The sequence below is a fragment of the Hippichthys cyanospilos genome, chromosome 16, assembly GCF_059441005.1.
Source record: "Hippichthys cyanospilos isolate Australia breed blue-spotted pipefish chromosome 16, RoL_Hcya_1.0, whole genome shotgun sequence".
NCBI lineage: Eukaryota > Metazoa > Chordata > Actinopteri > Syngnathiformes > Syngnathidae > Hippichthys > Hippichthys cyanospilos.
Window position 1 is genome coordinate 18,833,831 of NC_142384.1, and position 26,697 is coordinate 18,860,527.

Sequence of the window (26,697 nt, forward strand, 5' to 3'; positions counted from 1 at the left end):
CTCCAACCGTTGAAGTTTGGGTCCCGTCGTTACGTAACCACTGATTGTGATCTGCCTCCGTTGTTTAGCGAATAATCCGTCTCTGAAATTGCCATGAGCGATTGTAATAAGGGCTAACATTTTGCATCAACCTGGAAGTAACAAGGATGTTCTGCTCTTGTTTAGTTTTTTTTTTTTTGGGGGGGGGTTGCCAGTGTGAAAGCGCTAACGCATCGGCTCTTAGCATGTTAGCTTGCGTAAGAGTGTGAGTCACCAGCTTTGCCGAGCGCACTTTTAAACACGGGAGCAGTCAACAAACCCTGGGCCATCTCTCTGCCCGCCTTTATTTATCTGTGCTGACACCCCGCATCCCACGCGTGCGCGCGTAGAAAGCACACGCTTTAAAGCAGGTATGTACGGTGGCCCCAAAGTGCAAACCGCGCAAACGAAATACAAAGCGAACAAAACAAAGGTCATCGCAAACAAAAGCAAAATGCACCAAAGGAAGCACACCGTAAAAAAGAGCATGCGTGAAAAAAGCAAACCAAAAAGAGTACGCAAGAAAAAAGAAGCAAGCAAGAAAAAACATGCGCACAATAAAAAGGCACAAAAGAAAAGAAGCCAAGAAAATGCTCTTTTTTTCAATCTTTTTTCTGGATTGCGTTTTTTCTTGTCTTGCTTCTTTTTATGTGCTTCTGTTTTCTTTTATGCGCTTGATTTTTTCGCATGCTCTTTTTTTATGGTGTGCTTCTTTTTTCTTGAACGGTTTTTGTTTGTTTGATTGCAGGGCCTTGAATATTAGGCGCACCTGCAAAATCTAATAGCGCGGAATTATTGTCACATTACTGACGCGAGTGTTAGCTTTGTGGCGACCTCATTAAACGATGCTGGAAAAATGAAAGGAATCTCGCCCCTACGTCCGATAAACTTGGTGAGCAATTTCCTGGCTTCCTTGCGCTCCCCTCTTTCATGGGCCTCTTTGTCCGTGCGTGCGTGCGTGCGTGCGTGCGTGCGCCTGCACTTCCTGTCCTCCTCCTGTTTTTGTCACCGTGGTCTCTTTCATCATCCCTTCATCCTCCGGCACTCGAACCTCCCCTCGCACGGCTCCATTTTCTTCTTCTGCCCCCCGCCCCCACCCGCCCCATCTTCATCCCGCATCTGTTCGTCTCCCCCTCTTCCGCATCCGACACGCCCCCCCCCCCCCCCCCCCCCCCACTTTTTTTGCACTTCATTAGCGGCTGCGTTCTTTTTGTTTTGAAGGGCTCTCCCCCCCCGCGGCTCGCACGCGATGGCCAATTCCCGTCTCATTCGGGAGCTGGCAGACGCGCGCCTCGCTCCGCCCCTCCACTGTTCAACATGCATGATGTCATCGTCAAGGTTAAGAGCTGAGGCGCCAGTGGCGCAAGGCTCCCCGGGGTAACGTAGCCAGGGGGCGCGCCCCGTCGCTCTTATCCAAGTAACAAATATTTGTGGGAACTTTCAATCGTTTCGGAGGTTCGGGCGCGGCGGCCCCCGGACCCCGACCCTCGTCGCGCTCCGGCCAATCCCGCGCCTCGGGCTGGACTTCGATGTCTGTCTTTTTGCGGCCATTTTGCCACGCAAGCCGTCTTCTTAAAGTTGATATTGAATTTCCTGGCCGCCACCCCGCGGAAAAGTATTTGGCTACGCCCCCGCGTAAAGTGGAGGAAAACCCTACGGGATTGGGTTTTGTCCAGTCGCTTCCTGACTTCGGACCCCCTCGAGTGTTTGCCGGCCAATTGCGGGGCACGCAGAGACTTCCGCGCAATTGGGTGCCTCCGACAAATCTGGCACGCGTCCTTTCGGGGTGCGGGGGGGAGAGGAGAGGAGCCGCGCCGGCTCGGGGAGAACACGCCGACCAGGTGGATTTCAACTCGGGTTTCCGAACCGTGAGGCGGGAGCGCCAGCGGCCGGGCCGCCCGCCACGGGATGAAATCTGAAAAGTCGGCCACGCCATAAAAAAAAAAACCATGGCGCTATTTCCCTATTCGGGACTCGAGGCGTGCGTTTGGCCTCCCTCTTTGTGGCCACGTGGCTTCACGCGAGGAGGAGGCGCCGCTCTTGCATGGATAATTCATCGGCATGCCAAGCGGCCGCGTCTGGGCCTCTTTCTGTTTGTCCGTCTGTCTTTGCCTGCGTGCGAGCGGGCGGGCGAGCGAGCGAGCGGGGAAATCACCTTGCCAGCCTCCCTCCTCAGTCGCCGCCACGAGACGCCCGCCCGCTCTCTCCCTCTATTTTTATCGTCTTCGCACACGCATACGTCAGTCCGTCCGTCCGTCCGTCCGTCCGTCCGTCCTTGGGTGTCTGCAGCCAGCTGTGTCTTCGGGCCATTAGTGACCCCCCTTAGCTCCCCTTCCTCCTTCCATCCATTTTCCCCATCACCGATTTCTCCGGCAGACCCCCCTCCCCCTCCCCGCCCCCCTTCTCGTCCCCCTCCCTCCCCCCCCGCGACCACGGGCCTCGATTGTCACAGCGAAACAGTCTGGGGTTCGCCACTGCGCCAAACGCGACAAGCCGGCGCGCGCACGCGCCGACGGAGGACGCGGCAGCACGCCGTTCGTCCCCAAAGAGCAGAAAGCCCCGTCGGCGCGTCCCCTCCTCCGTCGGCGCGTCCCCTCCTCCGTCGGCGCGTCCCCTCCTCCGTCGGCGCGTCCCCTCCTCCGTCTCCTCCCGCGCCCTAAGCCGAATGCGGCTTCCTCTCATTATGCCGAAGCCGTCCGCGCCCTCCCCCGCGCCCGCTCGTCATCGTAAAAGCCCGGTCGCTCGCTCTTCCCGATGGCGTGTCGGCGCCGAGGCCGGGGAGAGGGTTTCGGCCCCGCCTCCTAGCGGCTTGCGTTCGGTTCGCACGGAGGAGGGAAAAACGCTGGGGAAGCGGCGCTCAAACGGGCCAAAATTCACAGCGGAAAAGGACGGGCGAGCGGCGGCCGACGAAGCCGGGCTCTGCCGAACGCGAGCGAGCGTTTCGATGGCCGCCGGGATGTCCGGCGTCTTTGAGGCTTTGCGTTTTGGACATTGCGCTTTGCCGCAGTAGCTTCTATTCTACGTGCCTCGCAATGCGCTGCTCCTTAAACAGTGCAGAAGCCGTGACTTTTCATTTTGGGGGTCGGGAAAAGAAAACGTATTCATCGCCATGTAAGTTTTCCCTCTGAATTTCAATTTGACATGTATTTTGTACGATGACGTTACCCCGTTTAACATTTTTAAATGCTACCTATTGTCCTATTTTTGAAAATGGCAACAAAATGTATTTGCTTGCAATCCGAATGTAAATAATATTGAATTGAATTATAATTGTCGTCTTTAAAAGTCTTGCTTGGTCTTTGGATCAAGTAGCATGCGTTTTTCCCCCATCTTCTGAGAGCACAAATCGTCGCGCTCCACCTAGAGGATGCGTAGCGTAAGCCCAGCCACTACTGTAGCTTCTGTTCCGCGCGCCTTATAACATGGGCGCCCTATGTAGGAAAGCGCTCTTAAAATACACCATTGGTTGAAGGGGCGTCTTATAATCCGCTGCGCCTACAGTGCAGAAACTGCCGTAGGAAAGCACGAATGTGTGCGAAACGCACTTACGGTATATTTATTGTTTTCAAACGTTGCCGGGCGAAAATTAGGCGGATCTTTCGGAGAAATGGAAGTAGTCCTGAAGTATTAGCGCGTTCGCGCCCGTTGCGCCCGCTATCCCGAATCTCGGAAGTCTCCGTCGCTCGCTTCGGTGAGACGAATGGGCGGGCCTAACTGTGATTGACATGCCGGGAAACCGCCGACAAAATAGACCCAGCTCCCAAAAATAAAAAAAAAATATAACCCATGATATCATTCCCATGGCCTCGCCGACTTTCCTCTTGCCCCCCCCCCATTGACTTCCTCCCATCATTACGCCCCCCAAACCCCCTCTTTCCTGCTCTATTGATTAAGCCATTCAAAGCGTGCTTGTAATTCAACTGTACGCCGCTGTTGCACTTGACTATGCAAATGAGGAGTCCATGAAGGGAGGGGGGAGCAGTTCCGGTGTGGCTGTTGCCATGGAAACCTTTCATCAAACATACACGCGTTCGAGGACGTGCTCTCTCGCTCTTTTTCACACGTACGTCGGCGGCTTTAGTGTGCGTGCGTGTGCGTGTGCGCGTAGGTGAGCGTGGGCGCGCGCGCAAAACCGAACGGGACGCATTGGCTGAAATGACCTCACGGTGCCCTTGGCTGGGTTGTCCGCTAAAGACTCCCTCCTCACACACACACACACACATGCACACGATTACCCCCCCCCCCCGCACTCTCCATGTTTATGCAGCCATCTAATCACACTGACAGCAGAACAGCCCTCCGCCACCCTTCGTGCACGCAAACGCACACAACAACGCAATTGCATGCACAATTCATATGCTCTGCGTGTTTTCTTCCCTCTCAGGCGCTCGCGCACACGCACGCTGCCTTTTCAGTACTGTGGGTCATCAACACTGACATCACCCTTTCTCGCCGGATGTTACTTGGGGGACGTTTTTAGGTCAGGGGGATGTCACACTGTGTGTGAGTGCGTGCGCGCGTGCGCGTGAATGCGTGAAGTTTTTCGCCATTTGAGTTCAGTTTGCGAGGCGGCTCGCGGCGGTCGGCGCATCCTCCTCGCCGTCCAGGGACCGGACTTCAAATCCACCTCGTTCCGGCCTTCCTTTTGGCCGGAGTTTGCGTGTTCTCCCCTAGCCTGCGCGGGTCCTCTCCTGGTTCCTCCCGCATTCTAAAAACACGCAAGGCAGCTGCATGGGACACACTAAGCCGTCCTCAGGTGTGATTAGGTGCGCGAATGCTGTGCTGGTCCCGCGTGAGGCAAAGCGGCGCTAGAAAAGCGATGTACGAAAAATGCATTCAAATGCAATAAGTCATCAATTCAGGCGGGTTGTATATTTTTTCAAATACAATCAGTTCCAAACTTGTCAAATAGACCCCCGAAATCCACGTCGTCATCAAAGAGCTCGCTGAATATTTTGCGGCGACCGCTTTGGGAGAAATTGAGCCAGTTTGTTACGCGGAGGCGTGCAATTTGCGATTTTTATTTCCTTAACTTCAGATTGGCTGAAAGGTAACAAATGTACTTGTTGTCAGTGGACTAAAAAGGCTGCTGGTTTGGCAAAGATCTGCAACGGGCGTCCTTGGGAAATGTGCTTTTCCGCAAAGGCTTTGAAAGGCCGCGGCCTTGACAATTTTGGACTCAAAATCACAAGTCCTACAAGTCCAAATCCGAAGGCATCGGCGTGGTCAAAATCAAATAAAAGGTCAGCGTAAACCACAAATACGTGAGCGCGTTCGGCAGCGCGAGCGGTCGGCCGCCGGCCGATCGGCGCTCGGCTCACTCCTCGCGTCTATTAAAAATAAAGGTCCCCGCCCAAAATAGACGGCTCCTTTGGATAAGCGCCCGACCCTTTCTGTTTTGGACAAAATGAAGCATGACCCGGCCATTAAAAGGAGGTCAGGCGCTCATCTTGTGATGCGCGGGGGGGGGGGGGGTGTCACTCCCCCCCCCCCCCCATGGCTGTCTGCGATCGTCCGTCATCGCGGCCAGGTAGGAAGACGTAAATAGCGCGAGGCAGAGATGCGCAAGTCCATATCCAAACAGAAGGGGGGGGGGATTAGAGCCCGGCTCGCTCCGCATGAAATCCCCTTCCCCTCTCTCGGCCGACAAAGCAAAGACGGCAATCGGCCGCATTAGACGAGAGAGGCCGAGAGGGAAACGGCTGCCGATGTGCCCGAGCGCAAGCGACATCGCGCTTGATCAAGGCGCGGGAGGGGGGGGGGGGGGGGTCTTTGGCCCCCGAGCCCGCTTTTGTCTTTTGCGCGGCGGCCCGCTTTTGCCTCCGTCAGCCAGCGCCGGAGCGTGACAGGGAGAAGGGCGAGATGGTTGCCATGGTTACCTCCCGGGAGATGCGCGCGCGCTCTTGTTTATCTCTCGCCGGGCACGCGCGGTCGTGTGATGACTTCACGCGCCGAAAGAGCCCAGCGTCTCGTAAAGTCATGCCTCGGACTTCCGACTTTGAAAATCAGCGCGCTTGCGCCTGGGCCGGCGGGGGCGTGACGCCGCAAAGTGACGGATTAGGCAGGGGCGAATAACGTCCCGACGGATTCCGACGGTCGGTCCCAAATGGGCCCCGCGCTAAACGGCGGCGCCCGCTCGCTTTCGACTGAGCCGGCCGGTCCGATCAGCGCGATGCCGTGAGGGTCCTCGGAAAGTTCGCTTTCAAAAACGCTGCCAACCCCTGCGCCATGGCATTCTCGGAAACGGCCCACTTTAGTCGAAGCGAGCGCCGGAAATGCTGCGTGAGGAGAGCAGGACTGCATTTCCCATGATTCTTAGACAAGAATTCTAGTGTGGCCAAAACATGGACACCAGCTGGCGATCAGTCAAGTCCATTCTGCTTTCCGCTTTTATAGCTAGCAGGCGAGGCCCGGCCGGCCGGCCGATTGGCGTGCGGGCCCGCCGCAAACAAGGGAAGGAAATGAGAAAAGACAAAAGGGGGCGACGTGACGGAGGAGGTGGCGTCTGACGGACAGAAAGGAAATGAGCACGCGGGGAGGGACGCTCCGATAGGAGGGCGGGGGGGGCGGCCGCATCGGCCGGGACGCGAAGAAGGCCCCCGCGCGGAGGAACAATAGCAGCCCGCGAACAAAACAAAAACGCGGCGGAGGAACGACGGGAAATGCCATGCGATAAGCCCGCTTGTGACGTGACGCGATGCGAGCGGCGCTGCCCCCGCGCCCAGCCCGCCACGGGCGGGCGGGAGGGCGCTCCACCGTGGCAAATGTCACCAGTCGCACACGCGCGTGTTGCGGACGTCGGCGCGGCGGCGGGCCCGAACCTCGTCCGGGTGCGCGGAAGCCTCCCTAAAATAACACGTCGGCCCCCTCCCGCGGGCCACGCGGACGGCCGTCTCGCATGCCGCCCTACTTGGCGGCCCCGTCCGTCTCCCGCCTTCCCGCCGCCTCGCTCGCCCCCGAACAAAGCGGGATAGAACCCCCCCTTTTGCGGGAAGGCGTGGAGGGCCGCCATCCTGCACGTTTTCATCTCAAAGGCGCCCGATGGTTTCGGGATGATCACTCGCCGTCCGCTCGTGCTTGGAAATCTTCTGACGGGCAAACAGACTGACCCGTTTTCCTGCGCGATATGCAATGCGGACGATCCTCTTAATGAAGCAATCGGCGATGGGCTTTCACCCCCCCCCCCCCCCCCCCCCCCCCCGATCGTCACGAGACGAGAGTAACGATGCAAAATTTTGGGGTCCAGAACGTCTCGGGCTGGAAAAGGGGCGCGGCTTTAGGAACGGAGCGCAAAGTGGGAAACGGCGACCGCCGGCGGTAGCCCGCGGCGCTGAACGATGGCGAAGATGAACGGCTGATGGCGGGATTGACAATCGGCCGCCAATTTGCCATCGGGATGCGTTTTAAAGAGAAAAAGGAGCACAGGAGACGGCGGCATGCATGTCTTCGCTGATAGAAAGGATGAGAGGGCCGGACGCCGGCGCAAAAAAAAGCAGGGAACGATTTAGGCAAAACGAGGAAAATAGATGCGAAGAGGGAGCGGGGATGAAAGAGAGAGAGCGGCAAGAGGAGGGGGCGGGGCCCGGGCGGGGGGCCGGGGGGAGACCGCACCGCGGCACGCATCTCAAGCTGGCATGAACTCTATCAGTCACTTTCAGGCCCGGGCGCCGGGCACCGGGCCCTGCGCGGCTGAGGCGGATCAAACCCAAGGACGCGGCTCCCCCCTCCGAGTCTCGCTCGAACGCGAGCGCTCAATGACGTTGCGCCCCGCGCCTCGAGACAAAACAAGTTGAGCGTGCAAACGATCGTGCGATTCAATCCGATTTGCCGCCTGTGCCATCCGTTCTATAACCGCGCCACTTTGAGATTAGGAACATTTTTTCAGACTCAATACATACAGAAAGCACTTCTTAGCGGCACCTGACGTCAGAATGAGTGACTGCCCCGCACTTTTTATTGGAAATATATTTATTTATCACTTTTTATCGGAAATATATTTGTAAGACGTGTATGGGATCATTTGGCGCAGTTCCAAACGAAGCCATTTTGCACCTTCCGTCCGTCCTTCGACACAAACGAACAATCCGCGCACGAGCTTTCGCCACGCACGCTCACTCAGATTCTCTCCGTCCTCTTCGCAGAAGGCCAAACGTTAGCGGCAGAGGAGCCGATTCGTTCGACTTTTGTTGATTTGTGGGGAAAACGTCATTTTGGATGCGCGCTTCTGTATAGTTGCTGGTGCGCTCACAGAACAGATGAAAGCCACAAGACAGCCCTTTAGATTTAGGCGAAAGCTCGTGTGTGTTACCGCGCGTTTGAATGCGCGTGCGTGTGCGCCGGCACCGAATGAGCGATGGCGCCTCCGAGCTGCTGCTGGCGCTAATAGCCTCTGACTGGAGGTGACAGTCTTTATCTCTCTCTCTCTCTCTCTCTCGCTCACTTCCTCCCTCCCTCCCTGTCCAGCAGCCAATCAGCAGTCAAGCGCATCTGTCCTTCCTTCCTTCCTTCCTTCCTTCCTACTTTGGCCCCCCTCCCTTTGTTTCTCACTTGCCTCTCACATCCCTCCTTTGCCCTTTTCGAATGGCGCCCCCGCCTCTCCCGGTCGTCCTCCTTCTGCCGCTTTCATCTCGGCTCCTTACCCCCTGCCACCTCTCATCCCGCCCCCCCACCTCCACACACACACCCTCACGCCGTCCTGTCCGACCGCTGGCGATGACACGCGGGAGACGGCGGACGCCGCGCACACAATCGGCAAAATCCCGTTTGTTGGTCCATGAACGTTTGAGCTGAATGCATGCGGCCACATTGCGTGCGTGTGTGTGTGTGTGTGTGTGCGCGCGCGCGCAAGTGTATACGGTGGAGCATCAGCGGTGGTGATTAAGCCGTAGCAGAAATGACTGAGATGGAAAGGTTTCAAAGCCGAAGCAAAATTTCCCATAGGAAATAATGTGAGTCCAATTAATCCGTTTCCAATATTCACTTAAGGCTTTTTACAAGCACACTTCTATAAACGCGCTGTAAATATCCAAAGTTGCGCAGCATCCATTTATGATTGCGTGTATGTGCCAAAAGACCGCAATTAATGAACGAGTCAAATGGATTTCCTTTTCGCGCCCTCTCACCGGGCCGCAAACCTTGCCGCCGGAAATCGAATCGGCCGGAGACATGGTAACTCCGACGCGATCCTCTGTTTGTCAAATTGCCGTGCGTGAAGGAGGACTCGGACGGACTCGGACGGACTCGGACGCCGGTTCGGTCCGCTCGCTTCTTCGATCCGAACCTCGGCTCGCGCGAGCCGCTGACGGATCCACCTTCCTTGAATGGTATCCTATAAAACAATATACTCATCTTGGCCGTACTTCCGGCCTTCATTTGGGGGAAAAAGGTGCCTCCTATTTGGCCACTTGAAGTGGATGAACCAACACGTAACGTGGAAGAATTAATGGCGCATTGACAGGGAATTTACTGAGCTCGTTCCCGCATTTTTATACGCGTGCGGCAATACGCCTTTGCTGTACGGCAAGCAAGGGCGCTTTTATTATTTTATCCAAGCTTTTATTTTGAAGCTTCGACTTTTACCAGGATGTGTTGCGCAGGTTTTGCTTGAGTCTTGAAGCTTAGCGCCCTAACAAACAAACAAAAAGCTTTGCCCTGTGGAATGTTTTGTCGTCTGCCGAAGGAATCGATTCTGGAAAACCAATGGCCGAATCGCAGCTTATCGATTGGTCTCTTTTTCTTTTTTTACACCAAGAGAGACAGCGTTCATAGCCCAGAATAACCACGGGCAAATGACAGGACAGGCGGCCGGTCGGGGACGGGTTGCGGGGCGCCCGTCTCGGCGGGGCGCCCGTCTCGGCGGGGCGCCCGTCTCGGTCGTCCTGATGTGGAGATGAGAGAGGAAGCGGGGGGGGTTGAGCCTTTTAATATTCCGCGGGCTGCCTGCGCCGCGCGTCTTCGCATTTACCATCAGGCAAACGCAGTCCGGGGCCCCCAGCGTTGCCGGGAGGCCCCCAAGATCCCGTCAAGCGCGTTATTGCCACTTTTCTCCGAGCTAGGCAAAGTCGGTCCATCTGCGAGTCGTTGGCGCCGCGCATGCGTAAAGCAGAAAAAAATGGCCGGATCGAAAGCGAACTGAAAGCCGAACGGAAGCTCGCAATAGCTCATCGGTCGGATTTCATGAAATAATTCATGAGCGGATCGGACGTTCGCGGTGTCGCTCGCAGACTTCGCCTGCTGGCTCGGCGTGACGTCACCTTGATTTGCATGTCGAACTCGAATCGGAGGGCGAAGACGCGGTCGTAAAGCCGTAAATGTTGCGCTCGCAAGTTTCCGATTGGTTGACGCAACTTTTTTCGGACGGCCGTCTTACTCCTCGGCTCTCACTTAACCGTCGGGTTCCATCCGCGCCGCACGCATGCAAACGAAACGCAAAAGGCAAGCGTGTCTGCGCTCTTGTCTTTCCGCGTTGCGTTCGTCCGGCCGGCAGCTTGCGTCAGTCAGAGCGCGATTCGGATCTTTCCGCCGCGCCGCGCCGCAGCTGTCTTCGCGCGGACGTTTGCTCCGTAGCCGACGTGAGAAAAATCAAAGCGTGTGTTTCGGTCCCAACTAGTTTTTGCTGCTCTTTTTTTGTCGGGCGGACGCCAGGAGACGGACGTCGTCTTGCCATTAGTGCGTGGACCTTCGGCAAAGGAAAACGCAAAACGCGTGGGCGGCCTCGTTTCAAGGGGTCCGTCCGCACGTACGCAGCAAGGCGGCGTTTGATGTATGTTGTCGTCCCGACGCCAAGACGGGGGCGCGCATGCGCGAGGATGCCTTGTGGCGCATCCTTTTTGCGCGCGCTGCGCGCGCCTATTCTCGGGCGCGCGCGCCGGTTGGCCTACCTAGCGGGAAGTGGCCCCCGCGGGCGCCCGGGAAAGGAAGGGAGGGAGGGCGGGAGGGGCGGGGCGGGGCGCGCGGCGTCTCTTTGCGTTCGCCGCCGCGCCAGCAACGACAACGCGCGGCGGGGCGCGCGCGCCTTTCTCATTCGGCCAAAGTTGCCTCGCGACGGCAGATTTCATTTCTTTTCATCAGCTTTTTGCGCAGACAAATCCCCTCTCTGCCTATAGCTCATATGTATGCAAATAAGCGATGCTATGCAAATGAGGCAGGTAGCGGCAACGGAGAGGAAGTGCCAGTGCCGGAGGGGCGGGGCGGGGAGGGGAGGGGAGAGGAGGGGGGAGGAAAGCCGAGCGAAGCCTAATGAGGTAAACAGGAGGTGAAAGGAAGCGATGGGGCGCTTTGCCTTCCGCAGAATATACCTGCCCGCGCCGCGCCGCGCCGCGCCGCGCCGCGAGCGTGCCAGCGCAACCGCCGTTCCCGGCACCCCGAAAAACAACAGCAGCAACGCAACCGTTTGAAAGTCAAGGCCAAAAGCACGTCGAAATATGGAACTTCTTTTTTTTCCACTCCGTTATATACACGCTAACGTAGAAAATAGCGGAATTTCTCCCCAAAATGAAGGCCGCGTCTTATATTTGGGAAATCCCAGTCGGTGACGAACGCGCTTTTTAGCGCAAAGCGTCCGCTCGGCTTTTGAAAACATTTGTCTGGTCGCGCCCACCTGAGCGCCGGCGTTTTTGTCGCGTCGCCCGCCTGCCGGCATGTTGTGGTTTGATGCTAACCGATAGCGTCTGGATCCCATATTTCCTTATATGTTTGCGCTAAGTTAGCGGAATTGCTGTGGTATTGGAATGTTCGCCTTTCGCTCGCTGAATGCTTTTGGATGGTATTTTGCGTGGTTTGCCAGTATTTAAAGCTTGTTTTTTTCTCCCTATCGACGCTAACCGACGGCGTCTCCGTCGGACGTTCCGTCGTATGTTCGAACGGAGCCGGCGGAAGCTTGTCATTGTGTTGGAATGTTCGTGGCTAAACGCCGTTTGTCGGCCCGTCGTTTTGCATTGTTTCCTTTTCCTCTCCCGAGACTCGGGGCGTGGGCCCAATTTCTTGCGTCCCCGCGCCGCGCGCGACGGACGGCCCTTATCGCAAGCGGGGCCTCGCTCCCGTCCGATGAAGGTATTTCGAAATACGTTTGGCTTTTTGGCTCAAGCCGCGTCCTTCAACGTCACTCGCGCAAGCCGCGCAAAGCTTTGAAGAAGCTTTCGGCCGGCGTGGTTTCCCGCCGCCCCGATCCTATGCCAACGCTTTTGTCGGATGCCCGTGTTTTGCGCACGGCTTCCGCCCGCCTTCGTATCCCGAAGACGCGTCCCCTCCCCTCCCCTCCCCTCCCCTGCCCTCCCCTCCCCTGCCCTCCCCTCCCCTCCATCCATATGCGTTTGTTTTCTCATCCGTTTCACGGAAAAAGGATAAACATCTTGGAAGAGAATTTTTCAAGCGGCCTTCTCCTCTTTCACCATCTGCCGTTTCGCAAGGAACCGGAGAAGCGTTCTCTCTTCTTTTTTTCCCCATCTGTGGGCGGAGCAAAGTTCTTTCCGTTGCACGGCTGGTTTTTTTTCCAAGACGTCCGCCCCGCGTTTGCGCCCGGCAATGAAAAAGCGCCGCCGGTCTTCCCCCGGCGACGGGCGGCCTTTGTTTGCCGCCGGCGCGCTAACGAATCCAAACGACGGCGCTTAATTGATGAGACCGCGTGGGCCGTCCAAACTCGCCGCTGCTAAACGGGAGTGCGTGGCGAGCGCCTAAAGAGGACGGTGGTGCGTTGCCGTGGAAACAGGAATGCATGACACTAATTGGCTGGGCGCTGGTTGCTAGGTGCCTTCTGGTCCGCGCATGCTAACTTTGGACGGACGGACGGACAGACAGAATGGATGGACGGGTGGATGAATGGCAAAGTAGATGTTGAGCTAATAAAACTATGATACAAATACGCACCCTAATAGTGTATTCGCCGCGCTAATGTTCCAATATTTGTAGTAAACAGCGATCATGCCGCATGTATGTTTTTGTCAGTTTTTGTTTGCTGTGTTTTTTCCAACGTCCGGGAAAGAGGCAGGTTTGATTTTCTTTTTTTCCTTCCGAGCTCACGGCCTGCCGACAGGCGGTCAGCGGCGGACGTCGGCGGTCGCCAAGGCGACGCTCGACGATTTGACGCCACGAATGGATGTTATTCCGGGCCGCCGCTGTCGAGTCGCCGCGATCTCGGCCGGTCCCGATTGAGCGGCGGCCGCTTCGGGTCGCCGGCGCCTATTTCCTCCGTCATCGCTCCTTGTCAGTGCGCATTGTTGAGCGATGCGGACGCCGGCGCGTGCGATTCGCTGGTTATTTGCCAAGCTGCGCGCACGCGCGCCGGCGTCCTCCGGGCGGAGGCGTCATAATCGGTTGTCCGCGCCCCCGCCGGTCCGATGACGGGTTGTCGGGATAAGAATTGAGGAGAGCTGAGCGGTTTTCCGCGTTTGACGTTGGCGATCGGATATTGGGCCCGTCCGCGCCCTCCCTTTGCCCCGGCTTAGTGGGCGTACCGCGCGGCGGGGCATCCCCGCCTCCTACGCGGCGCATTCGCTCAAGTCAGCCGCGCGCCTCGGCAACCTTGCATGACGGCCGCATCTTTGATGGTCCCCTCACGCGCGCGCGCACCCGCCCACCAGCTGTGGCCAATATGGGCCGGGAAGCATGACGCCGACCTTGTCTCTGGTTTGCCGTCACCCGCCGGGGGAACCTTTCTCTTTTGGATTCGTTTGACTCTTCGGGCGGTCGGAGAGCGAAGCGGTCAGTCAATAATTCGCGGCGGCTGTACGGACGGCGCCTCGATCGTGTCCAAAACGGGACTCGTGCCGCTTAATCGGGTCCGTGTCCTTCACCGCTCAGCGATTATGTGCACATTCAACTCGAAAACTAGACGGGCGTTCCGCACCTGCTTATCGCTGCTTTTTTTGTCCCCAGTTTTGACTCAAATGAAGTTTGAGCACTTTTAAAAAAATTCTAAATAAAAGACAGCTCATCAAATATGAATGCGGAATAGTTTGGGGACGTGCGCTTCGGTGGAGCCGCGGTTAGCGCGGTGACCTAACGGCCTAGTCGCCGCGTTCCTGGGGATAGCGGTGATCGCATGGACCGACGGCGTATGGGATTGCACCTACATCCCCCACTATCAGAAAGTGATTGTTACTATGCAGCCATAATGTAACAAGCTTTGAGGGCAGCAAGTGGGTTTCTAACCTGGGCTAACCGTAGTGAATAAAAGTGGGGCGGAAAGAAAGGGTAACCGGAACGGCAGGAGATCCGCAAGGTTACGCGTGTCTTCCTTTTTGTTTGTTTCTCTACTCAACGTTTTAGGTCGCCCGAACCCGACAGCTACCATGACTACAATCGGACTGCGAAAGGGCCAAATCGTCCCGTGATTCAGCGGCGCTCTTGACTCTCCTTTCCCGCGCGGAGGGGCATCACATCCGCTCCATTTTCCTCCTTTCTTCACTAAAGCTCGCTCGACGCTCAGACATAGTCACCCCGACGCGAGCCGAACGATTGTCCGAGCAAGCGCTCGGAAAACGCCCCGTAGGTCGAACCGCCGCTGCGATGATTATTTCCATTTAGAAGGAAAAAAAGTGCTTGATCATGATAGGGGTGACGCGGAGAGGTGGGGACTGCAGATTGCGCTCCCGTGGCGCCCCCATACATCATCTTGATGGCGCGGTTTAACAAAGCGCCTTTGACGTCTGGAGCTGTAGCGGGCCGGACCGCACGCGCCCAACGGGCAGAGAGATGCGTGCTTGCGAAAGGCGGAGGTCTAGGAAAATCGGTCTCATTATCATTAGTTCTCCGTGAGCAACCGCGGGTGCTGCGATGCCCTTCTGCCTGACGCAAAATGGCGGCGCGTGCCCGAGCAGAGCGGAGGCTGCCGCGTCTGTTGCGAGGGAGATGGGAACCGGGCCAGGCACACGGAGCAAGACCGCGATGCGACCGCTGCGGATTTGGCCGCGTGTGCGCGCCTGTCCGCCCTCGGGGTTTGACTGCGCGCCGGGACCGAATCGCGGCTTTTCCCCGCTTTGTGGGGACCTCCGGCTCAACTTGGCATCTCGTTTAGCGTATGGCTTCGAATTGGGTCGAAGGCAAGTTGTTGCGAAACGCATCATTTCAGTGAGATGTCCCCGCTAGGACGGAAAAAAGCGTTGCGAACACGCACGCACGCCCCTTTCGACGGCGCCGGCGGCGGCAAGAAAAAAGGGAGGAAGTTTTTCCTCCTGCAGGTGGAGTGTGACCTTCCTCTGGCTCGCTCCCTGGTGCATCTGTCCGCCCCCCCCCTCCCATCTCACTCATTCCCCGCATCCCGTAGTTTGGCGCTCAGCTGCGTGGCAGGTAATTTGCGCGCTATTGGAGATTAAAGTTTAATTAGTGAGTGAGGAGTCATTTGGGTCTCAGTTGACGGGAGTCCTGTGCGTGTGCGCGCGTCCTTCGTGTTGGCTGGCTCGCCCCAACACATCAAGGCTGATGCCGGGGGGGGGGGGGGGGGGGGGGGGGGGGGGGGGGAGCGGGAGCGGGAGCTCGTCGCGGCTCCGATTCCTGCTTTCATCAACAAAGAACAAAGGACGGAGTCTTCCCCTTTCTCCCCTTCATCTCCTCCTCCTCCTCCTCGTTCTTTCTTTTTTTTTCTTTTTTCTGAATCCCGCCGCTTCCGTTTGAGTCCAGCTCGCTCGGCGCACTCGCACAGGCCCATTGGAACCTCCGCCGCACGCGCGCGTGAAAGCAAAAAGTTTTCGCCCTTCCGAAAAACGATGAACGCGCAGCCGCTTCCCGCAGTCACGTTATCGGATTGGCGGTGACGTCGCCGCCCGCGTGCGCAACATTTGCTCTATTAGCGACAAGAATCAATTCTTCTCCACGCTTTCCTCTCGCGAATAGAGCGATGACACCGGTGACCGGCGCTCCTCTCCATTTGAGTCACGAAGCGCCACCGCAAGATGCTGCCAAAGACGCCATCGGCGATTAGCCCTGTCCCGCAAACGGCGCTATATAGCATGCTGACATTAGCCGGTGGACAAACAAACCCATTCTCGAAGACAACAGTCTTGCGGGGAAAGGAAGCCTTTTCACACAGCGACAGAAAAAGGAAGCCGGTTGGCCAGGTGCCGGCCCACCCTCTGACCCAATCGAGCGCTCTAGCCTAGACTGCGCCAGAACCCCGAGCGTTTGACATGTAAAACATCCGGAACGGGACCCCACGCCGGCAAATTCCTGTCAGCGCCGATAGTCGAGTAGAGCGCCGCTCCCAATTTGGCCGCTTGGAAGGGCCGCGCGCCGCAGTAGTCTTTTTGGTTGGTTTTTTTCTGGTGTTTCTCCCGGAGCCAGAGGCGCGCGCCTTTGAAGCGGGAGGAGGTTGTTGTTTCGGCGCCGCCAATCAATAGCGAGCGCGCGATATCCATCTCCAGACGCACGCGCGCCGCCCCCCCCTCCCATCCGCACCTTCTCCGCTTTGCCCGCCTCGCATTTCGCCTTTCATCTCCTCCTGCCCTCGCCCTTCGCGCGAGACGCTTCCGCTCCTCTTTGTTTTTCTTCTTTTTTTTTCTATCTCCGCGACCCCGTTTTCCTCAGCCGAAAAAAGCCCCCCAGCCAGCCACCCTCCCGCGCTTTCTCGCTCGCCTCCGTCAACACTTTCGAGGAACGCTCGAACCGGGTGGACGTTTTTGTCTACAAAATGATTTTGCGTGTGCAATTTTTTTGGAACCGAATGCAATTGCGCCTTTGAATGGCCGTTTTCCCACTCGCAGAGCGAAAAAGGCTCAGGCGACGCTCGAGCCGGGTTTTCCGGGTCGGCCCGTGCGACGGGTGGCCGAGCCGGGATCGGCTGTTCGCGTTGCACTTTTGCGATCGTCCGCGAAAACAAAACAGCATGAAGGAAGCGCAACAAAGCCTGCAAATTGCTCCGCCGTCCTATGGCGCCGCAGCAGAAAACGCCGGCTCACGCCACTCATCGTCCCGTCAAATGTCCACTTCATCCACGCTGCCGGACGCGGCGACTTGATTTTTTTGCTCCGGTTTTTCTCAAAGCGCGCCCTTTTGTCCAAGCCTTAAACCCACACGGGAAAAACCTGTGTCAAAGCTCAATAGTTGACTAGCAGCGGGGCCTAAAATACTGCAAGAAGTAGACACCCGGGGTTCAATTTGTCCACGTCAAACCGGTCTCCTCGTGGCGCCTAACCCGGGCAGACGGCCGACGCGTTTGCTCGCGGTTTGAGCCTTCCTTTCTACTTTGTCGGCGCCGCCGCTCGCCGTCCGGTCCCCTCGCGCCCCCGCCTCGTTTCCATCTGCCGCTCCGCCGTCCGAAAACCGCTGGGAGAAGGCTCCGGCGGCCTGCTCGTCTTTTCCATCCTTTGCCGGGTCGGCAGGATGCCCGCTTCAAACGCGCGGCAGATAATGAGCCGTCCTTATTGGGGTCACGTGCCCCGGCGGGTAACCACGACAACGCCCCGGCACAACGGGAGGCAGGCGAGCGCGGGCGTTTGAGCGTCGGCGCGTGCGCGCGTGCGCATCCGTCCTTGCGGTTGCCATGTCAACAAAGCCAGCTTTAGTCCTTGAAAGGGCAGCGCGAGGGAGGCGGCTGCCCGACGGAGCCGACCGCGCCTGCGAAGGCGCGCGCGGGGGGGGGGCGGGGCAATATTTTTGTCGCCGACAAACGGGGAAAAGCCAGCGCAGGCGGCATCCGCACATTTTACGCGCGGGCGCATATTCTTCATCCTCTGAAAAGAGCTGAGTCTGCAGCCAAGTGAGCAATCGCCAGAATGAAATTTGGGGTCCGGAGGCAAAATAGCACGTGCGCAGACTGGCTGCTTAATTCAGTGCACGTGTTCCATTTGGACCCCCCCATGCACGCGTCTGCTACTTCTTTTTTGGCCCAATCGTATTTCAGCCTTTGGCCTTGTCATATACCTTGGTGGGGGGTGGGGGGGGCTCGTTTTTGGGCAAGTTCTTCCAGTTTGAGTCCCGAAGCCTTTCAGCCCCGAAGCTTTTCAGCCTTGCGCGCGCGCGCGCGACGGGTCGGCAAACGGGAGCAAGCGTTGCCGCCGTAAAAGCACGGAGACCGACCCGTTTAGCGATCGGCGTCCCGGGCCTTTTCCCCGGGCGGCGCGCTCGCAGGCTTCCTCCGAGCCGGGCGCATACCGAGCGGCTCTCCCGTTGCCGTGGCGACAGCGGCCCCCCCTCCCCGCTCCGCTCCTCGCCTTGTTGTTGTTTTTGGACGGCGTGCGTCTGTTCCTCCGCTAAAGGTCAGCGGGCATCGCCGGCCCCTCGCTCGACGTCTTTGGCGTCCCGCCCGCCCGCCCCGCCCGCCCGCCCGCCCCCGTTTTCTCGCCGCCTCTTCGCTCCGTACGCCACATGGACGGACGGACGGCCCCTTCCATCGTTCGGCCCGCACAAGTACAAGCATCGGGATTGCCCAATACACGGCAATACGTATCGCGATCGGCCTCGGCAAGGCACTTCTAAGACACGATCTCTTTCAAGACAAATTCCTTGAAATGGAAAACTAGGCTTGAATGTGGAGAAAAAGAAACCCCGATCATTCAAAATAAGAGCAAAAAAAATCAAACGGGGCTTATATTTTGGTTTTGATTTGTAAAAGCGCCTCACTGATTATTGTAGTCATATTGATTTTTTTTTCAAACGAATCAATGAATGAAGAACCGACCCTATTAATCATAACGCATTAACGTTATCATTAATCATAAAGCATTGAGTTTTTCATTGACTGAAAAAAAATTCAAGCGATGTTCCCCTTCCAAAACGGCGTGGCCAGCAGGCCCCCCTTGGGACTTTTTGGTCTGCTTTTTGGAGGGGGTCGGGGGCGGTAGTGGTTCCGCTCAAGGTTTGGGACAGGCTGAGCACTTGGGTCGGTATCGCTCTGAAAAACGTCTGCCGGCACTTTGCGGGGATCCGAGCGAAGGCCGGAAGCCGCGCCCCCGAGGCGGTTTGCTCCGTTTGCCGCTTGCCACTTGAGGTGTGTACGTTGTGTGGAAGTGAAAGCTTGAAGTGCGCGCCTTTTTTTTTTTTTTGGGGGGGGGGGGGGGGGGGGGGCAATTTGGTGCGGCGCGTCATCCTCATGAGCGCGAGAGCACCAAGTCATGTCTGTGAATGCGGATGAGTCATCTGGCAGCCCAGACATCAGGCAATTGCACACACACACACACACACACGCAAAGCCACGTTAAGTGGCGCGCATCACACAAGCAAAATGCTGTTTGTTTGCTTTTCTTTCAGGCTTTTTTTTCTCGCGTGCTTTTTTATTGATCGCTTCCTTGTGTTTGTGAGCCTACTTCTTGTGCTCTTTTGCGCCTTTTTTTTCTCGCGTGCTTTTTTTAATTGTGTGCTGCTGTTTTTGTGTTTTTTTTCTTTGGGTTGCAATCACCCGTCGTTTGCTCAGTTGATGGTTTGTGCGATTCGCGCTTCACGACCACCGTAAAAATTTGGGCCCGCCGCGCGGACGAAAGCCTTTTCGAGCGCCGCCCGGGGGTCAAGCGGAGCGCAATAGGAAAAGCCACAATGAGTTCACCGCGACGTGCAAACCGGAATACGTCGACTCCGAACTCGTCTTTTCGTGCCGTACCAGCATCCGTAACGCTGTCGGGAGCCAAAAGCGAATCGCTTTTCTTTCGAAACGGTACGAGGGCAAACGCAGCGTCTAACAGACATCTCTATGTCCGCCCCACCACCGCCGCTCGTCCCCATCCTCAGAATCCATTTCAGCCCCCCCCTCCCCATTGTGCTTTCAGACGGCGGGAGCCATGCAGTCCTTCCGCGAGCGCGTCGGCGGTTACCTGGGCAACCAGCCCTGCTACCAGCAGGAGCCCCACGAGCTATCGCGCCCGGAGACGTACAGACAGCATCACCCGCATCACGCCCACCCTCAGCTGCCGCACCCCGGGCCGGGTCCCCATCCGGGCCCGGGCCCGGGCCCGGGCCCGGGCCCGGGGCTTTCCAGGTCAGCCTACGAGGCCCGCTCTCTGCTGAGCGCTCAGAGTATGTCCGCGGGCGCGGGAGGGCCCAAGGACTGTTACGGCCAGCCGGCCTACCCCGGCTTCCCGCTCAACGGCGGCGGCGACGGAGGCTCCGCGCCCTCGCAGGCCAAAAAGAAAATGTCCAAGTTCCCCACGCCGGCTCCCGCTCCGCATCTGCAGTCTCACGGCGCTTACGGCGAGCACGCGGGGCCCGGGGCGTACTCGGCCCAGTACGCCGGCGGGGGCCACCTCCAGCAGAAATGGGAAGAGCCGGCCCGGTTGTCCTCGTACGAACACGAGCCGGCGGGGAGAATGGAGGCCGGGGCTCCGTCCGCCCCTAACCCCTCCCAGTACTTGGAGCAGAACATGCTGGGCCACTCCCAGACTCGGTGCCAGCAGCCCCCCGCCCCTTCCTACCAGCAGCCCCACCCGACCAACGCCTCCCCTTCGCCTTTGGCGTATCCCCACGGTCACCTGCACTACGGCCACCCTTCCCCCTCCCCGTCGCCGTACGTGGAAAAGTGCGGGCCGGCGCCGCCGTGTTACAAAGGTTACGGCGCGCCGCCGAGCTCCCAGTACGGCCGGCAAATGAGCGGCCACGGCAACCTGAAGCAAGGGGGCTACCGACCCTCGCAGAATAGCTACGGCTACCAGCACTCCAGAGCGTACGAGGCGCAGCCCCCCCTGCAAGCCGTGCTCAACCCCCAGGAAGCCCGCCCGAAATACCAACACTTCAGCCAAGCGCAGCCCGGCTACTGTCTTTCCGAACTGGCCGTCAGGTCGCCCGAGCAGTATTACCAGACGTGCAGTCCCTCCTCCAGCCACTCCCCCGCGCGCTCGGTGGGACGCTCCCCTTCATACAGCTCCACCCCTTCGCCCCTGACGGCCAACGCCGAGTCCTTCCAGTACGGGCAACCGCCCGTGACCCCGGGGGCCGCCTCGTCCTCCTCGTCCTCCTCCGCGGCGGGCCAGCAGGAGCAGGGCGCCTCCGGCGCTATGTTGCTGCCCCCGCGCTCGCACCCGTCGCCCCGCGGCTTCGGCGGCGCGCCGCAAGGGCCGGCCGTCAAAGAGCGCTTCTCGGAGAAGCTGCTGTCAAACCCCAGTTTGTGGAGCCTGAACGCGCTCACCTCTCAGGTGGAGAACATATCCAACAACGTCCAACAGCTGCTGCTTTCAGAGACACTGGTGGCCAACAAGAAAGCCGGCAAACGAAACGGCGGCGCCGGCAGTCCCGCGGGCGCCGCTCCCCCCAAAAGGGCCGAGGGCTACAAAAGCCCGTATCCCGAAAGCGCCGGGGGTCCGGCGCAAGACCTTTACCCCGCCGTGCGGCACCGGCCGACGCCGACGGAACTCCACGAGGCCGGCTACTCCAGCAGCAGCGACGAACAACTGGAGAGGGGCTACTACTACAGAAACCCGGGCGGGAGTCCCGCCCGGCCCCCCAACAGCACGCATATTAACGTGGACGCAATGTCGTCCTGTTCCGTGACCTCTCCGGATGATGTGTCCACCAGGTCCGGGGACTCGGGACTGCGCAACTTTACCCCCGACCCGATCAGATGCCGGTCAGGGCGAGGGCAAGATAGCGATCCGGCGAAGAGCAACGGGGAGGGCGGGTCTCCTCTCAGCATGACGATTCTTTCTACCGGTCCCGTCAAACGTGACACGGACTCATATTCTGACGTTCGGCGCGCAGAGCCGGCGAAAGAAACCTTTGAGGAATCGCCGTGGCCGGGGATGTCAGCTGACCGAGAAGCGCGCGGAAGACGCCAAACGCCCGACTACGAGGGAGGTGCTGACGCCACCCCGCCCGCGGAGAAACGGGAGGAATGGTCGGCCGAGGACAAATGCCCCTTTCTATACAGCCAAGTCGACAAAGGGGGCGCCGGCAGAGACTTTTGCTATCCGGGAAGCGCGTACGAAGCAGCGCGGGGTAAATACGCGACGGATTCACTCGAGGAGTCGCCGGCGTCGTCGTCCGACTCAAGCCAAAATCTCGGCCAAGAGATGAAAGAAGCGTACAAATCGGAGGCGAGCTCACTGAACACGTTGCCTTTCAACCCTGTGAGTGACCTTGAACACGATCAATATTCCACAGGGAAGGAGGACAGCTCAGATGGCGCCTCTCCAAACCCTCAAATTGAGGAGCGTTCAAAGAAGACACGGCGCAAAGAACTGAACCGGGAAGAGGACGAGGACGAGGGGGAGGAAAACCACGGAGCAGAAACAGACTCGGTCGAAGGAAAGCAACGCGCCCTTTCCCCTCGCTCGTCCGATGAGGCGAGGACGGGACCGAGGGAGGAGAGCGCCCGCCCGCCGTTGACTCCCGAGTTCGCCGCCAACAGACAGCGCTCCGAGACGCCTCCGGCTGACCTCGGCGCCGGGGCGGAGAATCAAAGAGCCGAGCCGCAGAGTGACAACGAGCTCGCAGGAGTGCCCGCGTATCCAAATGCGGCAGCGGCCCCGGACGCTTCTTCCAGAGGATCGGCGTCGGGCGACGCCGCTCCGCACCCCCGCTCCGCTATGCCGGGCTTCTCGGCTCTCAATGACAAGACAACGCCAACTCCGGTCCAGTCCAGGGAACACATGGATCACAGTGACGCCAAAGTCCTGGAGCCGGACTCTCCTCAGTTGCCCGGCAAGTCTATACTTCCCTCGGCCCCCTCTTGGGCGGACACGCCGCCCTCCCCAAAGAAAGGGGATGAGGACGCCGAGCCGGGCCTCAGCTGCTCCAGCGCCGTGACCCCTCTGGCCAAGCCCGAGCCCGTGGCCCCGTCCGCTCAGCCCAGGCTGTTTGGACGCAAGCACGCGAGGGGTCGAAGGAGAACCGCGCTTTCGGGCCTGACGATCAGGCGTCGGCTCTGCTTGGAAAGGGACGAAGAGAAGGACGAAGGAGGAGACGGGAAGCACCGCAGGCCCTCCAGCGAAACCGTCCTGTTCTCGGGTCAAACCGATCTGACTCATCGGGAACCGATCGTGAGCCAGGCAAGCGATATGGGGACTGAGGGACCGAGCTCAAGAATGTGCACGAGATCATTCAATGCGACGGACCTGCCGCCCAAAGGCGAGACTCATTTGAAGAGGAAACCGGGCCCTAAACCTGGACCCGAACCGGGACTCGGAAATGGATCAAAGCCAGGACCGAAAGGAGGCCCTAAACTCGCCCTTAAGCCCGGGCCGAAGCCGGGACCGAAATCGGGACTAAAGGCGGCGCCAGATCCGGCAGAGAAAATCGACCGTCCGGGGAAACGAAAACCGGGGCCCAAACCAGGCTTGAAACCCGTTTCTAAGCCGGGTACGAAACCGGGACCAAAGCCGGGACTCAAATGCGACCGTGCTTTGCCGCCCGCTGAAAACGTAACCCTCAAGGCCCCCGTCGGTCGCCCCAAAGGCTCGGGTTCTAAGGCCAAGCAGGGCCGACGGGAAGACATTTTTGGACGTTTGACCGGGCCGCAGGGCAGGGGCAGGAAAAATATGAAGACATCCAAAATAAACCAGGACATCCACGGCATTAATCATGACGAAAAGTCACCGTCTCACATCAAGGCGCAAGAAAACGACGATAAAAAAATGTCCTTAAGGTCAAGAAAGCCCACACAGGCAAAAGTATCCAAAGAAAAAGAGACAAATGCACACGGAGATATTTCAGCCACACAAACCGGCACAATTGACTGTCTGAAAAAAGACCGCTGCTTTCCTCTGGAGCAGGCACTTCCGCCGACTCCTTCCGTGGTCAAAAAGATAGATCCGTCCGCAGAACCTCCCGCACGGCCTCCGGCCGAAAACGCTGAAGAAAAGATGACTCTTCCACTAAAGTGGCAATCGTCCGCGGACCTCTCCGCATTGCCTGTGAAGAAGAAACGGGGTCCGAAGCCGAAATCTAAACCGCCGCGGCCCCAAGTCGCGCAGCCGGTCCCCGCGGCTGAAGAGGGGGACGTTCCGGGGCCCGGGAGAAAGAGAGGGCCCCTGGCAAAAGAGCCCGACCCCCCGGACCCATCCAAACATACGCTCTCGAAAGTCACCGAAGGTGAACAAGGCGATGTGCCCCTAGCGCCTCCCCAGTGCCCGGCCAGAACAAAGGTTCTTCCCCCGCGTAAGGGCAGAGGGCAGAAATACGAGGCCATGGTGCAGAAAATCACCTCGCCCGGCGCGAAGAAATACCTCCAAACCTATCCGACGGACTTGTGTCCCAACGGAGACGCAACGTCCAAGGACTTTTATCCCCCTGCCGTCAAAGAGGGGGGAGAGGCGGACGATTTTTTCAATGGCGCCGGAACGATGGAAAGCGAAGAGAAAAGCGGACGGGAGGCGGCCAAACATTTGGAGGGCGCCACAAGAAAGGAGGCGAAACCAGAATGGGACAAGCGGGAGACGGGCGGAGAAGCACCGGTGTCGGAGGAGCGGGGCCAAAGGCCGTCGCCGGAGGATGTCACCGAAGAAGGGCCGGGGCAGGAGCATCAGGTCGGGACGACGTGCAATGTCCAAAGAGCAATGGGGGCTCAGGTGGACCTGGGACCTCGAGGGGAATGGACGCAACGGGCGAAAGCGCTCGTGTGCGGAGATCCTCAGGCGAGCAAGTCCTCGAAAAGGAAGCGGTGGGCCATGGTGGAAAGCGCCGATGCCTCCGTCGCGGCTTTGGAAGCGGGGAGCCTCATAGTGACGACCCCGAGGGCTGCCAAGCAGAGAGCCATCAAGAACAACCGCGAGATGCATTTAAAGCAAAAGCGCAAACGAAAAGCTCCGTCCGCGACGGGAGAAAGCCCAACGGTGAAGGAGATCAAAGTCGAAGCCGCCGAGCAGCAAGACGGCACGGCAGGGGAGCCCGCGCCCGCTTCGGATGCGCCGGTCGCCCCGGCCGACGTCGAAGGAGGCCCGGATCTCGGCGGCGCGGGAGCGGTCCAGAAATCGAGACGAGGAAGAAAGCCGTCGGCCGATCCGGCCAAGCGGAAACGGGGGAAAGCCGCGTCCGAGGAGATTTCCCGCAAGCCCGTCAAAGTGTACAAAAAGCCGGGCCCGAAGCCCGGGATGAAGGACGCCTTGGAGGTCATCGAGGCGGTCGTGAGGGCCGCCGGCCGCGAGGCCGAACGAGCGGACGGGCGACGGCGGGAGGCGCCAGACCACGCGTGCCCGGAGGAGGAGAAGGACCGCCTTCTCGCCGCGCCGGGTCCCGCGGCGACAATCTCAGAAGAGCAGACCGAGAGCGTTTCCGTCAAGAGGATGGCAAGCAAGCCCGTCCAACGGCGCCCTCCTTCTTTCTGTCCGTACGTGCGAATGAACGACTCCAGGGACTTTCCCTCTTGGTGCGCCGTCGTCAACAAGCCCGAGGACGTGCTGGCGTTTCAAAAACGACGAAAGAAGGGAATCCTCCGAATGAAGAATCCTTTCGCGGCCGCAAAGGTGGTCCCGCACGCCGCCGCCATGCTGCAAGGGCCCGCGCTCAAGACGGATCTCACCGGGAGGCGTCTTACATGTTGCCTGTGCGGAAAACCTCCAAACTTCAGAGATCTGGGCGATCTTTGCGGACCGTACTACACGGAGGACCGAGTTCCTCGGAAAGCGTTGAGCGCTCCGGCCGCGCCCTCCCTAACCCTATCCCTCGGGGAGCTCCCGGAGAAGACGGAGCGGGAGGGAGGCAGCGAAGGAGCCCGCGCCCCCGCAGAGCCCCGAGATGACGGAGAGAAAGAGGAAAGCGCGGGAGAGGGGGCGCCGGAGGCCGGCGGCGCCAGACGTCGGCGCCGGCCGTACTCCAGAGCGGAAAGACAAGGGAGGAGCGGTCGCAAGGGCGTCCCCGGAAGAATCCCCCTCCGGGAGAGGTTGAAGAGGATGGGGCGGCTCCGGGCCGGGCCTTCCCGGAACCAAGGGGGCCTGTTCCCGAGGCCGCGAGAAGAGGCGGAGGCCGCTGAGCACTGGGCTCATGAAAACTGCGCCATCTGGACCAAGGGGGTGATCATGGTGGCCGGGCGCCTGTACGGACTGAAGGAAGCCGCCGACGAGGCGGCCCGAACGGTACGGTAACGGAGTCGGCTGAATTGGGAGAGCTCCGCTAACCTTCCCGCCTGTCTCCTCTCCTCTCTCTTTCCCCTTTATCCTTTCGCGCGCTCCCTCACCTTTTCCCGACCCTCACGTCCGTGCGCGCCACTAACCCCAGAGCTGCCACCGGTGCCGGACGGCGGGGGCCTCCCTCGTTTGCTGTTGGAGGAGCTGCTCTCGTAAATACCACCACTTCTGCGCCAGGGAGTTCGGTAAGACCGAGGGGACTAAGAAAGGGCGGGGCTGGGATGGGGGGGCCATGTCGCGGGAGAAAGGGAGGAAAGAAATGAGGGTGGGGGCGGGGGTCGCGGAAGGCCGCACGCACGCAAACCGAGCGGTGCCTTCTTCGTGCGAGCGGACGGCCCAACGCGCAAAGCCTAACATGAGACTGCTTTAACCGCACGCGTGCTCCCTTACGGAGTAAGACGGCCGTCAAAAAGACGCGTGCGTCTTTAACCAATCAATCAATCAAATTTTATTTATATAGCCCTAAATCACCAAAGTCTCAAAGGGCTTCACAGAATGAAAAGAGGTCGTACAGAGACATCTTTTCAGTATAGGGTACACAACAGCATCCGGTAACGGTTCGGAAGGCGGGAAATCGCGCTGACTTTCCATCGTTTTCGTACGAGTACCGCTCTAAATGGCGTTCACCAATTTGGCGTTTGGAACACAACTCTCGTTTGCGCAACCGAGACGCCACTTCACGTCCTTTGCGTTCGAGGATATGCAA

General features: G+C 58.8%; 1 protein-coding gene across 4 annotated transcripts in view; it reads left to right on the plus strand.

Moving 5' to 3' along the window:
* Positions 1–26,697, plus strand: part of rai1 (retinoic acid induced 1) — a 35,097-nt gene that overhangs the window by 3,574 nt on the left and 4,826 nt on the right. For 2 of the 4 annotated variants that reach the window (XM_088436141.1, XM_088436142.1), the window contains exons 2-3: positions 19,672–25,940; positions 26,083–26,176. In XM_088436141.1, the coding sequence (XP_088292267.1) occupies positions 19,722–25,940; positions 26,083–26,176 (6,313 nt within the window). In that variant the 5' untranslated portion in view covers positions 19,672–19,721. Of the gene's footprint in view, positions 1–19,018; positions 25,941–26,082; positions 26,177–26,697 lie in introns of those variants that run through there. The other 2 variants (XM_088436140.1, XM_088436139.1) reach the window with 2 other exon arrangements.